The sequence below is a fragment of the Hibiscus syriacus genome, unplaced genomic scaffold (assembly GCF_006381635.1).
Source record: "Hibiscus syriacus cultivar Baekdansim isolate YM2019G1 unplaced genomic scaffold, ASM638163v2 tig00117034_pilon, whole genome shotgun sequence".
NCBI lineage: Eukaryota > Viridiplantae > Streptophyta > Magnoliopsida > Malvales > Malvaceae > Hibiscus > Hibiscus syriacus.
In genome coordinates, this window is record NW_024063533.1 from 8395798 (window position 1) to 8421391 (window position 25594).

The window sequence follows — 25594 nt, forward strand, 5'->3', positions numbered from 1 at the left end:
ATTAATGTCTCAAACAAAAATTCTCCTCTCATGTGGTGATTGATTTTGGAGCCACTGATCATATGACATGTTCCTCCAAAAAAAAAATCTCTTATTGTCTAACCTGTAGCCATACAAAGATCGTTGTAGCTGACGGATCCATTACTACCGTCGCTGACCAAGGGGACAGTTATATCAACAAAAACCTTATATTAAGAAATGTTCATGTTCTCAAATTATTGGCAATTCCATTCACAAATTAAGATATTCAAATTGTAGTGTAACCTTTTTATTTCCTTCGCATTGTGTTTTTCAGACACTGGACACGGAGAGGGTGATTGGACGTACTAGTTAGAAAGGTCTCTACTTCCTAGAACAAATAAGCAGTAGAATAGAAGGTGACATTCCCATATCTACTTTGGTTTTTTGACTTCAACATCGTCGTTTAGGTCATCCGTCATTTAAAATATTCAAATTATTGTTTCGGTTTTGCCTTTGAAGCCTATCGCCGTTTAGGTCATCTATCATTTGAAATACTCAAGTTGATGTTTCTCACTTTATTTTAAAGGTTTTGCCTTTGAAGCCTTTCATTGTAACGATAGTTACCTGACCAAACCCAAATGTGCTTCCTTTCCTATAAGCAACAAAAAACCTTTGTTCTTTTTGTCTCTCATTCATAGTGATATTTGGGGGCTGCCTCTCATTCCTAATGTTTCTGGTGCTAGGTGATTTGTTTCTTTTATAGATAATTCTATCCAGGTGATATAAGTATATTTCCTAAAAAAAATCTGATATTAGCTTTGCTTTTCCTAATTTTTAAGATATGATCAATACTCAGTTAGGTGTCAAAATTAAAAGATTTCGTACGAACAATACAAAAGACTATTTCAATCAAATTCTTTCCCCATTTTTTCAAAAAAAAAGGATTATTGATGACTCATCATGTATAAAACAGTGGCTACGAGAAAGAATAACCATCTCCCAGAGATCACTAGAGCCTTATTATTTCACAAGAATGTTCCCAAACAGTATTGGGATGAAGTTGTCTTAACCGCTACCCATCTTATTAACAGGCGTCCAACACATGTCCTTGGGTTTAAAAATCTAACTGATATTCTTACAAAAAAAAATTCCCAATTTCTCGGCTTCAAACAATCTTATTCCTTGAATCTTTAGTGAGCCCACTTCTCCAACAATCAATTCAACCAAGTCAGTTGACATGATGGAAAATGTGGGAAATCAAGATAATATTCAACTAGAGGTTTATTCCAGGAAGAAGATAACAGTCTCTTGACGAGTACAAGTACAATCTTCCTATTCGTGCTTACTCAAATGCCCAAAACCATTTCCAAACAAATTGACAGTGTGACGCCAAGTATTGAGACAATTGAACCAACAAATGAACATAAAAAACCAAATATTGAAGACCTACCCATTACACTTAGGAAAGGAACAAGAAATAGAACATTCCTAACCAATCTCCATACAATTCAACTACCGAAATTTCGAACTGGGGCATTATAAAAAAAAAGGTGAGAGGATGCTATGAACACTGAGATGGAAGCCCTTAAGAAGAACAAGACATCAGAGTTAGTTGAATTATCAAGAGGGAAGAAATTGGTTCGATGTAGGAGGGTTTTAACAACAAAATACAAAGTTGATAGCTCAGTGGAAAGGTACAAGACAAGATTGATGGCCAAAGGATACACTCAAACCTATGACATTGATTATCTTGAGACATCTTCCCCTTTTGGAAATATGAACATGGTAAGGGTTCTTTTGTCATTAACTACAAATTTTGAGTGGAATCTAAAACAGTTTAATGTTTAGAATGTGTTCTTCCGTGGTGATCTTGTAGAGGAAATTTACATGGAAATTCCTCTTAGATTAAGCAAGCACCACAAGCTTGGTTTGGGAGGTTTGTTAATGTAATGATCTCGTTAGGATACAAGAAGTCAAGGAGATCATATTTTGTTCATAAGACACTAAAATTCTGAGAAAGTTACAACATTGTTAGTGTATACATATGATATCATAAGAAGAGTGTCACGATGAGCATTAAGGGATTTGTTCTTATTCCAGGGTCCTGTAGAAAGAGTTTTCATTCCCAAAGAAACAAGAAACCCAAAATACAAATTCTCCATATTTGCTTTTGTGCAGTTTGGTAATGAGGCAGGTTTGAAAAGGGCAATAGACAAATTAAACAGTTCATTGATAGATGGGAGGAGGATTACAATTGGAGTTGCTAGATACAAGGAAGCTCGTTTAAGGACAGTGGGGAAGAATAGTTCTTTGAAGATGGTTTCAACACCGAATACAGAAGAAACATCAAAGTCAAAAGTGAAAGATGATATTAGCAGGAGTTTAAGGGATGATAGAACTTATAAAGATGCTTTACTGTCGAACAAAATGAAGAGAAGTACATCGGAAAATAGGGAGATGTCATATGATGGTCTTCACAGGGGGAATGGTAAGAAAAATATTTTGGAAATGCATATTCCCTCTGAGAGTTCAAGTTGGGTTAAGAGGTCATTAACGGGGATCATTAAACATTCTTTTGAGTTAGTTCAAAAGGCTTTAGTTAATGAAGGTTATGATGTCCAGATTGCTAGATGGGGTTATGTTTGGAATTCATGTGCAGTAACTTTTAAATCGTCTGAATAGATGATAGAGGCATGGATGAAGAAGAAAGATGAATTAGAATTTTGGTTTGATCGATTGACAACCTTACTGAATGAAGATGGAATTCCAATGGCATTCTGCCTGGTTGAGCTAATTGGGGTTCTTCTTTTATGCTGGAATGATTCATTTTTGGAACGGGTAGCAGAGAGATGGGGGACGGTGGTAAACATCCATGATGCCACTAAAAACACGGAAGACCTCACGATGGCGAGAGTTTTAATTAGGGTGGCCAGCCCATTGATGTCCCGGAGGTGATCACTCTTGGATCATATAGAAGATCTTTCAAAGCGAGAATCAAGATTGGATCGACGCATGAGGTTTTGATTCCTTTTCCCAGCATATCGCCGATGGTCGGTTCCAATGGGAGACATTTTGGAGAGATGTTGACTAGGGAGGAAGAAGTCAGGGGGATGCCAGAAAGTGAGGAAGGTTCAGTAATATCAGCAGAAAATAATCGACAGAAGGTCGACAAGTGGATTGACCAGGGTGTTGCTTATGGGTTTGTTGGAGTTGGTGGGGAACAGCATTTTCCAAAGATTAGCAAAGAAAGGAAAGACATTGAAAGCGAGGTGTCAGATTTTCAGAATTTTGGGAGTACAAAGTGGGGGAGTTTGCCGGTTTGGGCATTAGAAATTCAAAAATATCTGCTGATGGGTCTCATGCCCAATCAGTAGATAATGAGCAGTCTGGTTCAAAAGTTTTAAAGATAATTCCTTCTGGGCCAGCAATTAAAATAAATAAGTTTGGGAAATTGGATCAGAATCTGAACCCGGTTGTGTCTGGCAGTTAAGATAAAGAAGATAGGGAATAGAGGATCAAGAAGCTAAATTAATGTTAATAGAAACTAATACAGATTTTACAGAGAAAAATTCAAGGGGTAGATCGTTTTATCAGTCTAAAAGTTCGTTCACTACAACGAGTGAACTGTTAGAGAGGTGAAGATTGTGCAACTATAAAAGGGTCTACAAAAGGTTTAAGGAGAGAAAATATTGGTTTGGGAATGAACATAATTTTATTCCTGAAAGAGAGGAAGACTTAGTCAATCAGAAGGAAAAGGACTTGGCCTTAAGAGCAGTTCAACCAGTTAGTTTGTCAGTAGATTTGAATATTCAAGGCTGTGTGGAACCTACTCTTGATAGACTTACAGTTGATAGGAGCTTGGATAGTGAGTTTGAAGGATGATTTTCAGAAGGAGATAGTTCTAGTTTCAAATCTAACTTTTTTTAACAGAAGAGCCAAAATACTACTGTTAAGGGAAGCCTTAGATCAAGTTAGTATTTCAACAGTTTCTTCTTCAGCTTTTTCGGATCTCTTGGAGGAAGCTTTAGCTACTTGGGAAATTAGTAAGCTACTGGGGGTTCTTTTAAGCAAGGGAAGGCATCCTTTTTGGAAACAAATCACCAATTTGGAGAAAGGCTTGAATTTGGTCAATTAGGAGTTTTTTTATGGGGGTAATCAGATTATTGATTAATTAATGATGAATGCAAAGTTAATCATTGTTTCATGGAATGTTAGGGGTTTGGCAAGAAAGGAGAAACAGAGGGTTGTTCAGAGATTAGTTTCTAAGATCTCTCATTCATTTCTTTGGCTGCAAGAAACCAAATCTGAGAAGATTCAAAGATCTTTTCTTAGAAGGAGTGGGTTGAATAATCTTCAAGGTATTATAGAATCACCAGCGGTTGGTTCCTCAAGAGGTTTATTGTGCTGTTAGGATGACAACATGTTTGAGTTGGAAAACTAGTACATTAGTAGAAGATTTATTGTTATTTCTGGAAAATTCCAATCTAATCAACTTAGATGTGGCTTCATTAATGTTTATGGTCCTTCAGTGGACGATGAGAAAGCTAGTATTTTTTAAGAGTTATGCAGTTTCCTCAGTGGACAGAGTCTTCCTTTATGTGTGGGAGGGGACTTCAATGTTTACTTATCTGAAGAAGAGAAGGTTGGGAGAGCTCAAAACAGAAATTCTATGGGGATCTTCAGTCAGTTTATTCAACAAACAGGTTTAATTGATCTACCTTTGAATGGGGGAAGGTTCACATGGTGCAATAATCAAGATATCCCCACTTTTGTAAGACTGGATAGATTTTTGGTTGATACTCACTTCCTGGCTGCTTTTCCCGATATTGTTCAATCCTTACTTCCTAGGTCTGTCTCTGATCATAATGCTATAACTCTCGAGTCTGGAGGAGTTAATTAGGGCAAAAACCTTTTAGATTTTTAATTATTTGATGGATGAGTATGGCTTTGAGGATCTGATCAGTTTTTCCATTCAAGACTGCAAGAAAAATCAGAAGAAAAAAAAGCTAGAATTTTGAGTCTCATGAAAAGAACGAAACTAGCCATCAAAAATTGGGCTGGGAAGAGAGATTAGTTTCCAAGAGCATCGATAACAGAATTATAAAGGAAAATTCACAAGTTAGAGGAGGATGTCCAGCAGTTGCAAGATGTAAGTGAAAGTGAAAAAGCAGCAGAGTTGAATACCCTTCGAACAGAATTATGGAGACTGCATAAGATAGAGAAGCAAATTTGGCACCAAAATTCCAGATCGAAATGGGTAGAAGACTGGGATCGCAACACAAGATTTTTCCATACTTGAGCTTCAGTTAGAAAAAAGAGGAATTTTATGAATGCTCTAAATGTCAAAGGAGAGATTATCCAAGACCCGATTGTTATCAAGGCCACTGTCAGGGATCATTTTTTCAAAATCTTTAATATTCGGTCTACCTTGGAAGTGGAAGATATAAGGCTGAATTTTTCTAGAATTTCCTTGGAGCAAAGTTTTCTTTTAGAAAAAGAATTCTCGGAGGAAGAAATTTGGGAGACATTAAATTCGTGTGACAATAATAAAGCTCCCGGGCCAGATGGATTAAATTTGGGTTTTTTCAAAAGATTCTGGCCTGTCCTCAAGGAAGACATTCTGAAAATTTTCCACAACTTCTATTTGGGGAAAGAATGAGAACAAGTATTAATCACACTTTCATTACTCTCATTCTGAAGGGTTTCAACATTGGTGGTTTAGATGATTATAAACCTATAAGCTTAGTAGGAGGTTATATAAGATCCAATCTAAGTGCCTTTCGAGGATGCTAAGAATTTGCATCAGAGACATCATCAGTTCAACACAATTTTCTTTTGTCCCTGGTCGACAAATCTTGGATTGCTCTCTTATTGCTAATGAGGGAATTGACTTTTGGAGGAAAAAAGAACTCGAGGGTTGTGTTTTTAAGGTGGACTTCAAGAAGGCCTATGATATAATAGATTAACCTATTCTGTTTACAGTGATGGAGAAGATGGGCTTTGGATTAAGATGGAGTGGTTGGATAAGAAAATGTGTAACAATAGCCTCCGTGTCAGTACTGGTCAATGGGGTTCTTTCTGAGGAATTTCCAATGGCAAAGGGTCTCCGTCAGGTTTGTTCTCTGTCTCCATTGTTGTTCAATTTAGTAGGGGGACTTCTTAATTTATTACTGATCAAGGTCGTTTCTGAGGGGTTGTTTTCTGGATTGGTAATAGGTAGGGAGGAGGGATCTATTAATTTATCCCTTTTGCAATTTGCTTACGATCTCATCATTTTCTGTGGTGCTTCGAAGATGCAGATATTAAATGTCAAGAGGGTGCTTAGAGTGTTTGAAGTTATTTCTGGACTTCAGTTGAATCTAAAGAAAAGCAGATTGTTTGGAGTTAATTCGACTCAAGAGGAAGTTGAGGAGTGGGGAAGGACTATTGGTTGTTCAGTTGGGTACTCTCCATCAGATTACCTAGGACTTCCTCTTGTTGCTAAAAGGAATTCATTAGCTCTTTGGGATCCGGTGGTTCAAAATTTCTACGAGAAACTTGTTGGTTGGAATGCTTCTACTCTTTCATTAGTAGGGAGATTGGTATTGGTTAAGTCGGTCCTATGCTCGCTTCTAACTTATTATTTTTCATTGTTTAAGATTCCAGCCTCGGTTAATAAAATCCTTAATTCAATTATGTCAAAGTTCTTATGGGGAGGGGGTATTGGTAAAAACAAGATACATTGGGTTAATTAGACCACTGTGCGTAAACCAAAGAATGAGGGAGGCTTGGGTGTGTTGAATCTAAACAATATGAACATAGTTCTTTTAGGAAAATGGTCTTGGAGGTTTGCTAATGATGGAAAATCTGTTTGGAGGAAGATTAATTGCAGCAAATACAATATTGATTCTTCCTTATTATTGTTTGACAGCAAGGTTCCAGCTCAAGCTTCTTGGATTTGGAAATCGGTGGTGAATAACCATTTCAAAGAAGACTCTTTTGGTTCTAAGTTTCAAAGCATGTGTAGTTTTCAAGTCGATAATGGAGAGATCATTCGGTTTTGGCAAGATCTTTGGGCAATGGATTATCCGCTTTTGGTTATTTTTCCTAGACTGTTTTCCATTTCCTCAAACAAGATTGACAAATTAATTGAGTTTGCATATCTAAAGAATCCAATGATGGTCTGATATGGAAAGGTAATGGGGATGGTGTGTATTCTGTTAGTTCTTGTGTTAAGATGTGTTCATCGGGTTCGGAGGAGGTTCATTTTTTGAAGAACATCATTTGGAGGGGTTTGCTGCCTCCAAGAGTGGAGTCTTTTGTGTGGCAAGTTGTTCTTCAGAAGCTGGCAGTAAAGTCAGAACTGGTTAAAAGAGGGGTTCTGGGTATTGAAGATGTTTTATGCCCACTTTTCAAGTTGGAGGAGTTTTCCTCACATTTATTTTTTACTTGCTCAATTGCGTGGACATTATGGAATATATTTATGAAGTTTTGGAGGCTCAATTCTGTTTTTCATGCAAGTGCTAAGAGATTTCTCCTAGCCTGGGAAGAATTGAAGTCCAATTATGCTATCTGGTCATTTATTCCAAGGGTTGTTCTTTGGATCATTTGGAAAGTCATGAACGCCATTGTGTTCGAAGGGGGGAAGTTAGACCAGACTGAATTATTTTTCTTAGCAAGATTTAGGCTTGCTTCTTGGTTCCTAGCCAAGGATAATGAGATTTATATTCCTAAGGATTCTCTTATCGGTGATCCTTCCCTAGAGGATTCATGTTCTTCCTTCAATAAATAAAAAGGAAATAATCTCTAATAATTAGCTTATCCCTAAAAATTCATAATTAGATTATGGCTAATATTTACAAAGAAATTCCTAGAACTAAGGTAGAGAATCTCCTTAATTTAAGGATTTCCAACACTCCCCCTCAAGCTGGAGTGTAGATGTCAATCGAACCTAGCTTGTCCATAATTTCTTTGAACCTTTTTCTGCTCAAACTCTTGGTTAACACATCTGCTACTTGTTGTCGAGTAGGTAGATATGAAACACAAACTTCCCCTTTGTTAATTTTCTCTGTAATAAAGTGGCGATCGATTTCCTCATGCTTGATGCAGTCATGGTGTACTGGGTTGTGAATTATACTAGCTGTTGTCTGGTTGTCACAGTTCATTATTATAGGTGTTGTATAGGATAATTTTAGTTCTCCCATTAGTCGTTGTAGCCACATTCCTTCACATATACCTTGGGACAGAGCTCGATACTCAGCTTCAGCACTGCTACGTGCCACAACCGACTACTTTTTACTCCATGTCACGAGATTACCCAAACATAGCTGCAGTAACCACTTGTGGAGCGTCTGTCATTAACAGCACCTGCCCAGTCTGCATCAGTGTAGACTTCTATACTTCGATTTACATTTTTCTTGAAATGCAACCCCTTACCAGGAGTCCTTTTTAAGTATCTCAATATCTTGTAGGTAACTTCCAAATGTTTCTCCCTAGGAGCATGCATAAATTGACTAATAACACTTACTCCAAACACTATGTCTGGACGAGTGTGAGAAAGATAAATAAGTTTTCCCACTAACCGTTGATATCTCCCCCTGTCTACCTCTTCTCCATCCTTATCAGTTCCTAATTTAAGGCTGGGTTCCATGGGAGTCTTGGTTGGTTTGCAACCCAACAGCCCGACTTCAAAAAGTAGATCAAGAACATACTTTCTTTGAGATATTAAAATACCTGCCTTTGACCTTGCTATCTCCATTCCAAGAAAATATCGAATATTCCCCAAGTCTTTAAGTTTAAACTCAATACTTAAGAATTATTTGTCTTTCAATTTCAATAGAATCATCTCCTGTCAATATTATGTCATCTACGTATACAATGAGAATACAACACTTCCCATTAGCCGAGTAGAATAAGGTGTGATCAACTTGACCTTGAATATAATGTCTACTCGTCATGGCTTTGGCAAAACGATTAAACCAAGCCCTAGGGGATTGATTTAGTCCATACAAAGACTTCTTCAACTTACAAACTTGACCCTTGCTTCCTTCGAATCCGGGCGGAAAATCCATGTAGACTTCTTCGTTTAATTCTCCATTGATAAACGCATTCTTTACATCCAATTGGATCAAAGGCCAATCTAAGTTGACAGCAATTGAGAAGAGCACTCGAATAGTATTTAGTTTGGCCACTGGTGCAAATGTTTCCTCGTAGTCCAACTCATATGTTTGAGTGAAACCCCTGGCTACAAGTCTAGCCTTGTATCGATCAATGCTCCCATCTGGTTTAAATTTTGTAGTGAAAATCCACTTACAACTCACCTTTTTCCCAGCAGGTAGTTTAGATATTTCCCACGTTCCATTGTCTTCAAGAGCCTTTATTTCTTCCAACACAGGTTGCTTCCATTTGGTTGACTTAAGAGCCTCTTCTATGTTCTTTGGAGTTTCTACAGAGTCAATATTAGAAATAAGGGCATTGTAGGATTTAGACAAGTTCCCATAGGATACAAACCGAGAAATGGGATGTTGAGTGCAGCTTCTAGTGCCCTTTCTTACTGTAATTGGAAGATAGATGGAAGGCGAAAGAGGTGAGACTTCTTCCTCAGGACAGTCCTCGGGTGAAGATGGCATTGGCACTGCTGTTTCAATCTCTGGCAGCTGATGTTTCAGAGTGTATACACGAAGTTGCTGAGTTTTTTCTTGCTGTTTTTCAGGAGGAGAAGGTTGTTTTTCTTCATTAGTATGGTTAATCACCCTTGTTTCTTGTTGCTGCATAGTGGAGTCGAGTAAAACAGGGTCTAAATCAGGAATTACGGAGGCTGTAGGATTTTCAGCAATGGTTATAGGATTTTCAGCAGTGGTTGTAGGATTTTCAGCAAGTTTTGTAATGGTGGTAGGACTGATAGGGTCTTGAGGTATAATGAGAAAGTTGTTCAAGGTCTCATCTTTACTAAATATCTCCCCCTGAAGATGAGAGGCTGAAAAAATATGGCTCGTTTTCGAAGAAAGTAACATCAAGGGACATAAACATCCGGTGTAGGGTTGGAGAATAGCACTTGTACTCCTTTTGTGTAGGTGAGTATCCAAGAAAGACACAAGTGTGGGCTCTAGGATCAAGTTTAGATCGGTTAGGTTGATGATTGTGGACAAATGCTTTGCAACCAAAAGTTTTGGTTGGGAGATTAGGAACACGAAACAAGGGAAAATTTTTTGAAGAGTATGTAAAGGTGTTTGAAAGTTTAATACCTTTGATGGGAGTCGGTTTATAAGATAACAAGCAGTGAGAACAGCTTCTCCCCATAAATACTTCGGTACACCCATAGTAAACATAAGAGCACGAGCCACAACTACAAGGTGTCTGTTTTTCCTCTCGAAAACTTCGTTTTGTTGAGGGGTGTCGGGACAAGAACTTTGATGTCTGTTTTCCCATTATTAGTTCTAAGGGTTTGAATTTTGGAATTGAACTGAGTTCGAATCATTGAATGAAAACTTTGGAAGACTCTGGAGACTTTGGTTTATTCTTTAAAGAGATAGACCCAACAAACTCTAGTGTGGTCATCAATGAATATTATGAACCACCTAGTTCCTGTGACATTTTCTATTCGACTGGCTCCCTATAGATCATTGTGGATTAAAGAGAAAGGTTGAGATTGAACATAAGGTTTCAAAGGATAAGGGACACGAGTATGTTTAGACAGTTGGCAAACTTCACAATTCAAGGAACTTATTTTCTTATTTAGAAATAGTAGAGGAAACAATTTCTTCAAGTACATAAAATTAGGGTGTCCTAGCCTACGTTGTCATAGCATGATATATTCTTCTCTCGATGTAGATAAGGTCATCCCTTCTTGTGAACTGTTTTTATTCCAAATATATAAGCTATCATCAACTTTAACAGTGTCAATCATCTTCCCCGATTCCTATTCCTGAACCACACAACGGAAAGCAGAAAATTCAGCAAGTAATTTCTCATCCTTGGTAAGCTTGCTAATTGAGAGTAAATTACACGAAAGATTTGGAACATATAAAACTTTATCAATGGAAATTTTTTCAGTAAGTCTGATTGTTTCAATTCCAGCCACCAGCAAATAAGATCCATCAGCTATGCTAATCCGGGAGTGATCATGACAAGGTAAATATGTTTGAAACAAACTTGGATTACCTGTCATGTAGTTGGATGCACCCGAATATAGTATCCAAATGGGTTCATGTGTAGTATTTAAGGCAGTACCTTGAATAGCTAGTGACCCACTGGTTGTAGGTGTCTCGAGGAGTTTATGTAGAGCCTCAAGTTGAGTTTTGGTTAGCCGAACATTCTGGGCATCTTCTTCAGTAGTAGATATCATTGATGCCTTGTTTTCTTTCTAATTTTTTTCCGGGATAACCATGGAGTTTAAAACATTTCTCCTTGGTATGTCCAACCCAGTTACAATGGCTACACCATGGCCTATTTGAACCGGAATCAATTCTAGCCTTGTACCTTTGAGACTGTGGGCCTTTCAAAATAAGGGTAGTGTTCTCGGAAGAACGATGACCAGTTGTGGTCAAAGGTTATAGTTCTCTTGTGTCTCCCAATGATTGGTAGTGTGGTTCTACCTAGTATTCGTCCTCGGACCTCGTCAAGATCACGATTTAGTCCTGATAAGAACTCAAAGAGACGCTCTTTGTTAATATGATCCATGAACTTGGTGTGTTCCGAGCCCCCGCCCCAATCAGCTTCATAATACATGTCCAACTCCTGCCATAAGATCTTTAGGTTGTTGTAATATTGAGTGACTTCAAGTGCTCATTGCCGAATATCTTTCAACTTTAATTTGATCTCGAATACTTGGGAAGCATTTCCAAGATCCGAGTAATTCTCCTTAATTGCATCCCACATTTTTTGGCAGTTTTGAAAAATAAGTAAGTTCGACTTATATTACCTTCCATCGAATTTATAAGCCAAGCCATGACCATTGAGTTGTTAAGCTCCCAAGTTGTATAACCAGATTCTGTCGATGCTGGTCGGGGAATGTCTCCATTGATGTACCCAATTTTTCCTCGGCCATGAAGAACCATAAGGACAGATTATGACGATTGCAGGAAATTTTTTCCAACTAATCGATGATTTGTGATTGTAAGAGAGGAGTTAAGGTCAGTTTGAGGGACTCCTTGGCTGTGATTTTGAGTAATTTGTGAGATCTCAATCTAAGAGAGGGTTTTCATTAATATCACCCATGAGAGAAGGAAAAAGAATTATTTAGGACGAGAGATGAGAGACAAATCGAATGAATCCTATGGCTCTGGATACCATGAACAGATTTAGGAAGAAGAAAAAGTCTTATTTCTTCTAATAGGAGTACAACCCTTTTAACATAGTAGAAAAATAATAAAAAGCAAATAATCTCTAATAATTAGCCTATCCCTAAAAATTAGTAATTAGATTATGGCTAATATTTATAAGGAAATTCCTAGAACTAAGATAAAAAAATCTCCTTAATTTAAGGATTTCCAACAATTATCCCTAAGATTCCTTGGTCTCTCCTCCTAAGGGCTTCATTAAAATGAATGTAGATGCTGCTTCTAGCAGTGATTGGAAGAGAAATGGTTTAGGTGGCATTTTAAGAGATGATACTGGTTCGATCTTAGGATCTTTCCAGGAGCCTTCTGGTCGGGTCCTCCTACCTTGATGGAGATTAAAGATATTCAAAAGGGTTTATTTTTCTTTCTTTTTTCAAATTGATAATTGAAAGTGATAGTAAGGTGGTAGTGGATTGGATTAAGAATGTTGAATTATGTCCAAATGTGTATGCTTTTGTTGTAAAAGACATCGTTGATAGGCTTAAAGATTTTGAGGGTGTTATTAGATGGGTTGCTAGGACAGCTAACTCAGAGGTTGATGCCTTAGCTAAGGCTGAGTTCTGTGTTGATGTTAGGGGTTGTTATTTTTGGGTTTCAAGTTATTCTGTAAGGGATCATTCAAGGTGTTGTAATCGTTATGTATCTTTTTTGTTATTAATGAAATTTTAAGGCACTCTTTTCCTTCTTCCGTTGATTAAGGAGCTTCTTTACGAGCTCCATTAATCATGAAGAGGGTTTTTAACGAGGTCTTCAACTCTTATAAAAAAATGAGTTTGTTCATAAGACACTAAAATTCTGAGAAAATTACAACATTGTTAGTGTATACATATGATATCATAAGGAGGAGTAATATAGAAGAGATGAATAATTTGAAGTAATATTTCTTGAAGGAGTTGGCATCAAAGAGCTAGAAAAATTAAAATACTTTCTAGGCATTAAAGTAACGAATTCAATGTAACACTCCGATTTTTCAAATCAGCATATGAGGGTTGACCCAAGAGATACGTGGATCGTGTGGAGTTGGTATATGAAGTCGTTGGGCTGAATGTGGGGCTAATTTGATGTGAATTGGGCTCGAATGACCATAAAAGGAGGATTTTTTAATATAATGTAAAAGAAGAAAGACCTATAGTGTAATTAGACTCTTACTGAAAAACAAGATTGATTTTGTGGGATTATGGCTGACCTCGTAAGTGGGGGTTTGGGCAAAAAGCTAATGAGCTTTTATTTTTCATCTCTCAATCTTTTTCCTTCTCCTTTTACTCTCCCTTCTTCCTCCCCAAGTGCCATAGCTCAAAGGTAAATGCTAGGAACTTCATTCATGCTCCCTTGAGCTTTAAAATTCATCCTATAGCCTCCCTGCAAAACTTTAGTGATTAAGAACTACTTTTTTCTTGTTGGCTAGAGAAAGTGAGTAAAGAGTGTCCAAGTTCAAGAGGGAAAAGAGAAAGTGAGTGTAACTGAGAAATAAGCTTCATTTCGGGTGTCTAGCATCAAGGTAGTGTATTTCTAATCCTTTAAGAGGTTATGACTTTCATAAATATGATGCTTTTGTGTGGATTTGAATTTTGAATAATGTTGAGTATTTTGCATGATTTATGCCCTAGATGAAGTTTTGATTGTTAAACTTGTGTTTTTATGATTCTAGATGACCTTATGTAACTCTCTTAAGCTTTAGAAAAAGATTTTTACTTAAACTAGACCCTTGGAAGATTTTAAGGTGATTTTTCGAGCCTTATGTTGGGTTTTATAGGGGTAATATAGATATTGGTTCATGTAGTATCGGTATTGTTCATAGAATATTGATACTCCCTTTAGTAGTATCGGTATTGTTCATAGAATATTGATTCTCCCTTCAGTAGTATCGATATTGATCAATTTGAAGCATTTTCTGGTATCGATATCATTGAGAGAGTATCGATACCCCCAATACTTGTGCTCCTGGTCTAGTATCTATACTACCTGATTGAGTATCTATACATCATTGAGTACACATACTCTCCATTATTTAAGGAATAGAAACATCGCTCATTGCACCCTAATGTCTATAGATTGCTATGAAATATAAAATCAAGCTTGGAAATGGGTCTTAATTTATGAAATGACCAAAATACTCTTGATGGGTAAAAAACTATAAAAGTACCCTTAAATATGTCTATATCGAAAGAGAATGATAAATTGATGATGCGTAAGACATATATCAAGTCAATAGTGGGTTTATCACTCCTCAAACCAAATCATTAAGGTGTGTGATCATTGGTAAAGGAATGTGAATGATGGATCGTTGTGGAACGAATTCTCATGTGTGGAATGACGTATCACACAAGCAACGTAATAGAGGAATCATGTACCATGCAAACATCGAATAAGCGATGATGTTTGAGACCAACCCAAGCCTTTTAGTAAGTTTTGAGAAAAGTGAGAATGAATGCGAGTAGCAATTCATTATTGAATAAACATCGAATTAAATAATGTTCTAAGTGAATAGAGTACTATGTGGGTAGCGATAATGTTTAATGCCTTACAAGTCATAGAACGCTAAAAGACTATTTTACCCTTGAGTAACATTTTACATAAGAGAACGAATTATATTGTGATGAGCGAGAAAACGACCTCATCTAATTGTGTTGAACTATGATAATATGTAGTTGAGCTACTTTGATTGGCCTTGTGAGACAATGGTTGTTATGTGTGGCCTATGGACACTTATGCATGTCATGATTGCATTGATTAGATTGTTGGATATCCATGATGTTTGATTTGACTGTATAGTGACACTGAGTCAATGTTATGTATTGTGAGCAAGAATTATATTGAGACATGTGACACCTGGTTTCTTTCATGATCTTGACTTGATGGCTATTTTTTGAATGGAATATCATTTGTATTGATTGAAGCGAATTATATTGAGACGTGTGACATTGGGTTTCCTCATTCATGATTAGTACCTAACGACTATAGTGACACCGAGTGCTATCATTTTGTTTATGTGATGACTGTGTAGTTGCATGATGATGGATGACTTGTATGATATTGAGCTTAGAATTCCTATATATATTCATGGCTAAGCCCTTAGTTACGGACTAGGGAAAACATAAGACTTCTACTATAGTGAATGAAACTAATGAATCTTAAGCATGTAGCACTTGGTTATGAATCATGCAAGTACTTAGTGTTTATTTTCATATCTATTAGCAAGCTTAGTGTTATTCACGTACTCGACTTATTAAAATAAAGAACCAATATGGGTTGTAAACCAGTTGAGATGTCAATCAGATTCAATCATGAACTATGTGATGCTCTAGAAGAGAATCCATGGTCGATAGAGGATCCTACTAAAGACTTGTTGAAAGGTTGATATATCTTGAACACACAAGACCATGTATAGCATTTGTAGTAAGTGTAGTCAGCCAGTTTATGCACAATCCCAAATAATCACACCTCATAAAAATAAACAGGATACTACAATACTTGAAAGAAAACCTGTCCACTCTAGTGGGTACTATAAAATGAGTGTGGATATATGTGCAAGTATACACAATCGAACAAGTAATACAGTGATAAGTGAGTATCGTCTCCACAGGGATTGGAGGAAATTAAATAAGTTTGTCAATACACTTTACTTTGTCACCTAAGTAAAGTTAGTAATGGTATATAAAAATGATAATGTAGGGGCAAAATGGAATGACTGATGTGGAAGTGGAACGATGGTAATGTGGTAGCAAATGGATATGTCGTGGTAAAATAGATTGTGTTTAATGCAAACAAATAAAAATGTCAAGGCAAAATAAAATGTAAATATATGATTTGATTAATAGGACTTTAGCTTTCTCACACGACAAGCAACTATGGAAGTGAGTGATAGGAGTCACTAAGGAAAATCTAAGTCTACTTCTCCGAATGGTCTTTCTTCTATACCTAGTCTGCCCGACAGAGTCTACTAAGGTGCCCTATTCTATCTCTAGTAAGGGACTCGACAGATTAAAATGCCCTAGCAAAACCGATTGGCGTAAACCCCTACAGTGATCTTATTGGTCCAGATAACAGGATATGTCTCGGCAATACCTTTTTGCGGCACCATTAACATCTAACCTATCGTTTATGCACAACTCCTTTTAGTCGAATGAAATCCTAGCCTTATCTCTAAGGTGGATTAGGCCTAGTTACTACCTAGAACCCCTTGTTTATGTAGTTCCTCCCTAGTTTCTCTCGAACACTAAGGATATGTTACATAGGTATTCTCTCGAACCCTAAGAATCTCCTAAGGAATGACTACTCTCGTAGCTCCTACAACCTTAAGGCATTAAACTCCATAAACAAAACAGATTATAGCATAGAAAAATCAACCATTCATTGAAATAAAACTTAAACATCCAAAATGAACTCCCACCAAATAGGATTAGTTCATGGTGGGGTTCGAAATAAGCAAGCACAAAGCAAGATTATCCGTTCCTTGCAACCCAAATAACAAAATATGAAAGCAAAGAACTAAGGGAAGGAGAAAAAGCCTTCAACGCGCACTGTCGGAGCTTCCCTCGGCCACCACAAACTGCCCCCAGCGAACTAGCTCCTCTCGGATGCCTAGAACGCCACTTCCGCAGGCTTGTCACGGAGAAATGCCACGGCAAGTAAGATTGACAGAGAAAGATGAGATCTTCTCTCTCTAACTTTTTAAGCTCAAATCTGGGTAAAACCAAAGTCTTCAACAATGTGGCTTTATCCTCTATTTATAGGGGAAAACTAATCCTAGGACTTGGTATTAACTTTTCTAAGAAACCCCAAAATCATGGTTAAGTTGCTTGGGAGTCGGGAAGGACAGGCTATGATATAGCCTGGGTAGCTGGCTGAGTACCCAGCATAATCCCGCTGCAGACGCCCAAGGACAGATAGGATCTGCAGAGCAGGCGGCGTGGTTAGCAGGATCGGCTGTAGCAGCGCCGACCCCTCCAGGCGGATCTTCGAGGCAGATTTCTCGGGCAGAGATCACGAAAAGTATGAGACAGTTGGCTTCAAAAATACCTTCTCGCACTTTAAGCGCTATCGAAATGTCAGTCGAACTTGGCAATTTCATTTTGCTCAGCAATCTTCTTATGTCACAGCATTTTATTTTCTCTTCTCCTTGCTTTCAATTCCTGCACATCATTAGACAAACACTTTCCACATAAGGTAGCACTGATGACAAATTAAAATGCCGCGACAAACCGTTTTCCACCACATGCAACTAAATGCTTCTAAACGCATCTACATGGTCCTAAATGAGCTCTTAAACATTCAATAACTTAAATGAAAAGGTCCCAAAATGTGACCTTTTTACAGAGTTATCACAACCCTTGAAAGGAGATTTTGTTTAAACGTCAAACAAGCATAAGCATCATGTTATAAACTTATATGAATGCAGATTATGCAAGATCTTTGGTTGATAGGAGATCAACATCTGGTTAATGTACTATCTTAGGTGGGAATGTTGTATCATGGAGAAGTATGAAGTAGAACGTCGTAGCAAAATCAAGTGCAGAATCTGAGTTCATATTAATGGCTTGAGGAATATGTTACTCTGGGTGAAGATAATCCTAGATAACTTAAGTATAAAAAGGGAATGACCTATGAGACTTTATTGTGATCAATCAGTCATCAATATTGTTTATAACCTTGATCAACATGATCGAACAAAGCATATTGAAGTTTATAGACATTTCATCAAGGAGAAGTTTATAGACATTTCATCAAGGAAAAGTTTATAGACATTTCATCAAGGAAAAGTTTATAGACATTTCATCAAGGAGAAGTTTACATACTCACGAAGGGACTGACAAGCACTGTATTTCAAGATATTATTAGCAAGACTGGGATGGAAGATATCCATTCCCCAACTTGAAGGAGTATCAAATTATGCATATTATCTTGAGAAGTTTTGTGTTTTTAGGAGCCTCCTACGATAAGGGGAATCATTATTATCTTAATCTTTAGAGATTTTTAATCTTTATCTCTAGAGAGTTTGTTGGGGAGTTTACTACTAGTGTATTTAAACAAAATTGTTATAACCTAATAAAAATAATAAGATGGAAAGTTATTCCTCTAACAATTTCTGTCAAATTGTAATTGTGGAAACTATATAAAAAGAGACTTTATGATAACATAAATAAAATACTAATTTGAGCTTTAAATTCATAAAAATGACTATGCAGTACTCTCCACAATTTCGTCTAAAGTATGTTCCTATCCACCGATCAAATTAATAACTATCAAGAACAAAATAATCCTTTTACTATTTTTTAGTTTGAGACTATTTCTTAGATTCAAATGAAGAATAGAAACGAAGTAGTTTCAAATATATCTTTATAAAAAATAATTAATTAAGATATTTAAAATAACAAAGTTTAAAAAGTTTTGCAAAAAAAAAAATTGTGATATTTTAATAGGGATTAAGGAATTTAAATTTTAAATAAAAAATTTATGAATTCATCTCAAAGTTAATATATAATTGAATTAAATATAATTTTAAAATCTTATTTTTACTGAAAATCAAATATAGTTTAACTTCGGAGTTTTTAATGTAATTTCAGCATGATTAAATTTTCATTATTCTATAGTTAAAAGTAGAAATATGAAAAAATGAAAGGTAAATTTGTAGATAAACTATAATAGAAAATATATAGATAAACAATAATAGGGGTGTAATTATCTTTGTATTTAAATAGAGGGGGTTAGTGCATTTTTCATTAAACCTTAAAGAGTAAGTGGGCATTTTCTAAACTATATGGGGAAAGTATAACTTCCATCAAACCTCAAGGGGGTTTGTGTACTTTTCCCTAATGGAAAAGAGTTGATTTTAGGACAGAAAATACACATTTTGAAAAGTAGAGACACAAGAAATGATCAAATTATGGAAGTTCATCCCGGGGGTCGTTCTTTAGTCAATATGGAAGGTTCGGAATTTGGTTGTATTCGAAAATGGGAAGGTCGACAATTCTGCTCTGTTCTTTTTCACCAGATTTAGATTGGCTAAATGGTTTTTAGCTAAATATTCTTTGGTTCGTATCAACTCGGACAATCTAGTTGGAGACCCGAAGCTTGCGGATAAGGTTCAGTATTCTCATTTCCCTGACAAGGCTAATTGTTGGACTCCACCGCCCCCAGATATGTTCAAACTTAACGTTGATGGGGAAGTAAGAGGGGATAGGTTGCAAGGAGGTATAGGTGGTATTTTGAAAGATTCTACCCCTAATACATTAGCCATATTCTCAACATCGGTAGGGCCTGTAACTCCTATTTTGGCATAGCTAAAAGCTATTAAGGAAGGGATTATGTTTTTCTTCTCATCGGACTGGTCTAACAAGGGGAGACTAATAATTGAAAGTGACTGTAAAACAACAGTGGATTGGATTTCTAAATAGATCTCTGCTGCACCTGCTTTTTTCAGTTCGATGGTGGAGGAAATTGGGACATCTATTTTGGCTAAGGATATTGTTCTGAGATTGATTCCTAGGAGTTGCAATATGGAAGCTGATAAGTTAGCTAAGGAGGGGATTGGTTGATTGCTTTAGGAATATTGTGGATTTGTTTTGTGATGTTTTCCTGGCTGCGTGTAGGGTGTAAGTCTTCAGTAGCGATGCTAGACCGGGTTTGGCCAGCCAGAGTAGAGGTCATTTTAGAGTTGTACAGGGCTGTGTCGGTAGTTTATTTCGTTTTTGGTTATTTTGGGATAGCCCCTTGGATGTATCTTATGTAATTTTTTATGGTTAATATAATATAAAGGCACTCTTTTCCCTCTTTCGCTTATTGAGGAGCTTCTTTACAAGCTCCTTCAATCAAGAAGGGGGTTTTTAATGAGGCCTTCAATTCCTATCAAAAAAAAAGAAATGATCAAATTATAGTAGAGAGACTAAATTCGCATAAAAATCCATACTATGGGGAACTTCTATAGAATTTGACCATAAATAAACCATGTTTCTTATGATTGGAAAACAAGATCACTACGTTGAGGAGGTATTGTTTATTCTTCTTATTAACTAAAGGTTTTCACAGTTCTGTGTCATCACTTATGTTGTGAAAAAATGAAATGAATTGATGGGGGTACTGTGGATGGCCAACCATTGCATTAGTGCAGTGATAATTGAATAGACAGTTAAAAGCAGCACTGATTCACTAACAAGAAATGTGGAATTCATGACTCACCCCCCAGATATTCCTCCTAAGAATTAAAATATCCATGGAAATGCTAATTAACTAGGAAAAGGGAGCAAAAATCATTCTCACTGATAACGACTCAACATTGCTTACGGAAGAATCAATCACTTTGGGCTTGGAAGGGGGGAAAAACTAAAAAGTATTGTTAAAAGACTGACCATTGAACGAACAAGCTTCAATGCACTGCTGTAAACCTGGACATTTTAAAATGCCAAATAAGAACATATCCAGAAAACTAAGATGGGAATTTGAAAGTAAAATTGCACAATTCTGAATCTTAAAATTTAGAAGAGAAGTATAACGTTAGCTTTCATGTAAATTTTTTGTTTCCAGAAAGCCAAATTTATGCTTCAAAATTCTCATCAGCCAATATTCATGCACCTATATAACCAGAAAGTGAGACTCTCTCTAGTCGGTAATACTCTCATGTCCCAAAAACTCACTTTTCTAAACTTAGACATTTTAAAATATGAAAGAGGAATATATTCACAAAACTATCATGGAATTTTAAAGTCAAATCACACAATTCCGGTACTCTATAAAATATGGAGAAAATGAAGTATAACATTAGCTTTATTGTAAATTTTATTCTTACACAAAGCCAAAGTTTTGGTGCAATTCATCAGCCAATTTATACCAGCTATATAAACAGAACTGAGAAAATATATATATATACAATAAAACTCTTTAGTCAGGAAACAGACTATTTTTTTACCGAGTAATTTGGTTTCAATGCATGTGCGGCTGCAATATATATAGCAGACTGGCTATACAGCTCATTTGGTGACACTTCTTCTGGATTAGTACTACCAGTTTTTATGGAATCCTCAGCTAGTCCATACTGCAATTAAAATACAGATATCTCAAGTTTTGATTTGTGCTTCACTTAAATGAAATGTTTACATAATGAAGCCATTATCAAATCTCGTTTATACCACAAATATATAATCATAGGTGGGATTGAGGATCGAGGCATCCAGTCTTAAGAACTAGTAACATCCAAACTTACCAAAACAGTTCCAAGGTTGTATATTGCTCGATGGAAATCAAATTGCAACCGTATCGCAGCACGAAACTGCATTGAAATAAAGGATATTATGAGAATAGAAAATGCAACTAGAAGTTATTCTTTTAAGACATATCAGATGTCAAATTACTTTGCTGCTTGTTCCTATATTCATTGAAGCACTCTGATTTCTCCAAATGACTTTTGTACCTTACTAATTGCAGTCCTCACAATATTTTGCTTTTCTCGTGCAGGCACAATTGCACTGAGTTCCTAAAGAATATATGATAAGACATGAATGTAAGTAGAGCATTCTCGGAGTCCATACAAATACATGCAAAATTAATTTGAAAGATAAGAAGATAAATTAAGCTGATTATATAATCAACATCACACATCAATAAAGCAGAGTTTACCTGAAGAGCAAGTCCCCAATTGTTTAGCGCCTGAATAAGATTTAAGCATCATTATAATCAATAATAGGTGGAATAAAAATAATAATGGAATCATTTTAGATAGCAAAATTACAAGACAAACAATTAATAACTTCAAATATACCTGGGGGCTATTCCAGTTGAGTTGGACAGCTTTTTCATAGTTTTTTGTTGCCTGCAAGCCATAAAAATAAGGTTAGGCTCTTTCCAACTCAAGGTCGAGCTATTTATTTATTGAGGATCACTAAACAGAACTCCGGCAAAGACAATGTGTTTCTGTACTAATTCTAGAGTATCAATGTATCAAAGTTCCAGAGTCAAAAGTAACTCCATGGTAATGGCTGAAACAGACTATCTAAAAGTACACAGTTAACATGAAGCAGAAACAGTAAATGACATCTTATCAATACAAGGAAAAAGTTTTCCATGACAAGACGCCAAGAGTTCCCAACAGAGGACAAGTGTTATTCATACACATGTCTAGAATGACTGAAATATCAAAATTCTGATCAGAACCTGCTCCCATAGTTCTTCAGCCTCCTTGGTCCGACCACGGACTTTTGCTCGATCAGATATAGCTATTGCCCAGTTGTAGAAAGCCTGTCAAGCAATGACATTGCATCAAAGTCTCCTGTGAATGAAATTCACAAAATATATAAAGTATACAGACTTGTTTCTCTTTTTGCGTGTGTGTATATATGTGCACTTACAGCTCTACATTCATTTCTTTTTCACATTCAGTTTCTTATACAACATATGCATTAGCAGCCATCATGACTTCGGCAATTGAAACTGAACTTAAAAAATCACAAATCCATAGTCGTGCAACAGGATCATCAAAGACATGGACAAGCATACATACATCATGAAGTGTTGGGCAAAGACGAGTTGCCTCGTCATACTTTTTACAAGCCTCCTCTAGCAAGGCATCTTTAGAAGGTGAAGTAGAATCTGGACTAACATTATCAGCACTTTCCTGCATGGCATTCAAGCACGGTGTGGACTCGTATATGAGAAATTTACAACATTTTACATCCATTACGACATGATTGACACTGTTGTGAAGGCTGTCCTAGCCAAATAAGAATCAGTTTACACTGTTGTGAAGGCTGGCCTAGCCAAATAAGAATTGAAATACATGATATATAATTCTGAATGATGTTAAATATTTTATCTAAATGAACCAATATGTCAAACCTGAAGAACCAATGCCCAGTTGTAAAGAGCATCATAATCTTCTGGGTTTTTCTCTAGAGCAGTGGCATACCTACAAAATTAGAATGAAAGTCACTGCTATGAAATGACAGGAACATAGCATGGTCAATAAAAAAGTAAACTATGAAAAGTGAATGAAAATAAGATGACAGTACCTCTTGGCAGCATATACAAGAACCTGCTGGCGAGACTGGCCTTCCTCATCATTACCTATGACGCTATTGACCAACTCCATTGCAGCAATATTTTGGTTGGATTGTCGTTGTGTGCTTTCTGGACTGGAACATGCATTTCACAGAAATGAAGACAATATCTTTTACAAGCGGAAGAAGAACCAGAAATACAAGCAGGAACAAGATGATATTGTATATAAGCTTTAAATGAATGCGGCACGTGAAAAAGAAAATGTAAACTTATAATTCTAAAAAATCATGATCCCGGTACTAAGGATTTCTTCATCAAGTTAGACTTTTAATTAACGCCAAACTCAAAATACACAACCAATTCAAGGACTCGTAAAGGAAAAGAAATTCATTTCATCTGAAGTTTGAAGATAATGAGTTCAGGACAATGGAATACCGCCATTGGGGAACACTTTCTCAAGTGTGCAAATAACGGAAATGAACTTGTAGTTTAATAGGAAATCAGTTTAAACTTGATAATTTCACATATGTAATTGACGAAATGAATTGATTCCACAGATCCAGATATATGCACATTGAAATCTCAGTAAATCCAATTACAAAATGAAAGAGCGTCGTTTATTGATCAATTGAAAACCCAGAACTAAAAGAAAGAAAATGTTAAAAAAAAGGGTACCTGTAAGGAGAGTCTGCATCATCTTCATCGCTTTTAAACTCAGTTAGTAATTCTCTCATCGTGAAAGTCCGATTCCCTTCATCTTTTCGCAGCAGCGGACGAGCACTTTGGTCAGTGTTTGATGGCTTGACCGTCCCATCCGATTGGATCGAGCTCTCTTTTCGGTCCTCTTCCGGATCCGGATCCGTATCGGTAACAACAGTTTCCTGTTTCAATTCCTCCTCCGGATTGTTCTCGGATCCTGGCTGCACCTCCGATTCCGGTTCGGCTTGTCTTTGGTGTCCATTGTGAAGTTCGGGTTCCTCCGTAGTTTCGGGCATTGCGTTCAACAAAGTATTCCCGTACAACAGAATGTGTGTGCCTGAGTGAAGATCAAAATGTACAGCGCGGGTAAGCGGAGGTGGAAAAAAACTGATGAAAAAGGTCCGGTAAAAAATGAAAGTGAATGATGTTGCGAAAGACTGCAAAAGGTCGGATAGAGTAAATTCATAATTGATAATTTGAGAAAATAAAGATGAAGACACAAAATTTACGTGGAAAATTCTTAAAATTTAGGGTAAAAATCACGGGCAGCGGTAGAAGAATTTCACTATGAGAAAATAGGAATTATAACCTCTCTCGATCTACCAAGGAGAAAACAATGATAATTCTCTCTAGATAAAAAGGAGAAAACAACTCTCAAGAAACTCTCTAAAATCTCTCTAGTATTGGAAGAAAGCTAAAATGTTTTGAGATGATTTTGAAGCTAAATGAGTTAGGGTATTTATAGTTGAAACTTAATGACTAATCTTGTAAATACCCTAAAATTAAAGTGACTAAATTGGATATTTTACCCTTGCTAATTTTCATCAACTTGCAGCCATTTTGGACCAAAAATAACCGCCCATGTTGCTTAAATCAGCCAGCTGCCCATGTTGCTTAAATCAACAATCTCCACTTGCACATTCGGTGTTAACTTTTAACAATCTCCCACTTAAAGATTTGGTTGGAACAATCATATCTTCACACCATTCTTTCTACCTTGTACCATCATGTTGCTTATGTTTCCGTCAGGCCACAGGAGGATCGACACCAGGTAAATTTATCAACATTGATTGTCTTTGTCATGAAATCTGCTATGTTGTCTTTGGTATGGATCTTTTGCATATCTACCGTTCCTTCTTCCACCTTTTCACGAATGAAATGGTACTGAACCCGTATGTGCTTTGTCCTTGAATGAAATGCTGGATTCCTTGCTAGATGCAAGGCACTTTGAATGTCACAAAACAGAGAGACATACTCTTGATTGTGCCCAAGCTCCTCAACCAAATTGCTTCTTTACTGGCTTGTGTAGCTGCTACATATTCTGCCTCTGTTGTGGATGTAGCCACAACTGACTGCAATTTTGAAACCCAGCTTACAGCTCCACCAGCAACTTTGAACACATATCCTGTAGTAGATTTGCTTTTATCTAAATCCCCTACATAGTCAGAATCTACATACCCATTGATTAGTAAGTTTGATCCTCCGTAACATAATGCAACATTTGAGGTCCATTTGATGTATCTCAGGATCCTCTTTAATGTATTTCAATGCTCTTTGCCTGGATTCTCCATGTATCGACTAACCACTCCCACTGCTTGTGCAATGTCTGGTCTTGTGCATATCATAGCGAA

General features: G+C 36.6%; 1 protein-coding gene across 1 annotated transcript in view; it reads right to left on the reverse strand.

The window, feature by feature from the left end:
- LOC120196609 (protein HLB1-like) overlaps positions 1-24284 on the reverse strand; it is a 45700-nt gene extending 21416 nt beyond the window's left edge. The window contains exons 1-11 of the mRNA XM_039198377.1: positions 23940-24284; positions 23276-23398; positions 23103-23172; positions 22768-22881; positions 22422-22505; positions 22030-22080; positions 21888-21917; positions 21682-21744; positions 21475-21540; positions 21181-21306; positions 20624-20659 (exon numbers count right to left, since the gene is read on the reverse strand). Of these exons, the coding sequence (XP_039054308.1) occupies positions 20624-20659; positions 21181-21306; positions 21475-21540; positions 21682-21744; positions 21888-21917; positions 22030-22080; positions 22422-22505; positions 22768-22881; positions 23103-23172; positions 23276-23398; positions 23940-24259 (1083 nt within the window). The 5' untranslated portion in view covers positions 24260-24284. The remainder of the gene's footprint in view (positions 1-20623; positions 20660-21180; positions 21307-21474; positions 21541-21681; positions 21745-21887; positions 21918-22029; positions 22081-22421; positions 22506-22767; positions 22882-23102; positions 23173-23275; positions 23399-23939) is intronic.
- Between the last annotated feature and the right edge of the window lie 1310 nt (positions 24285-25594).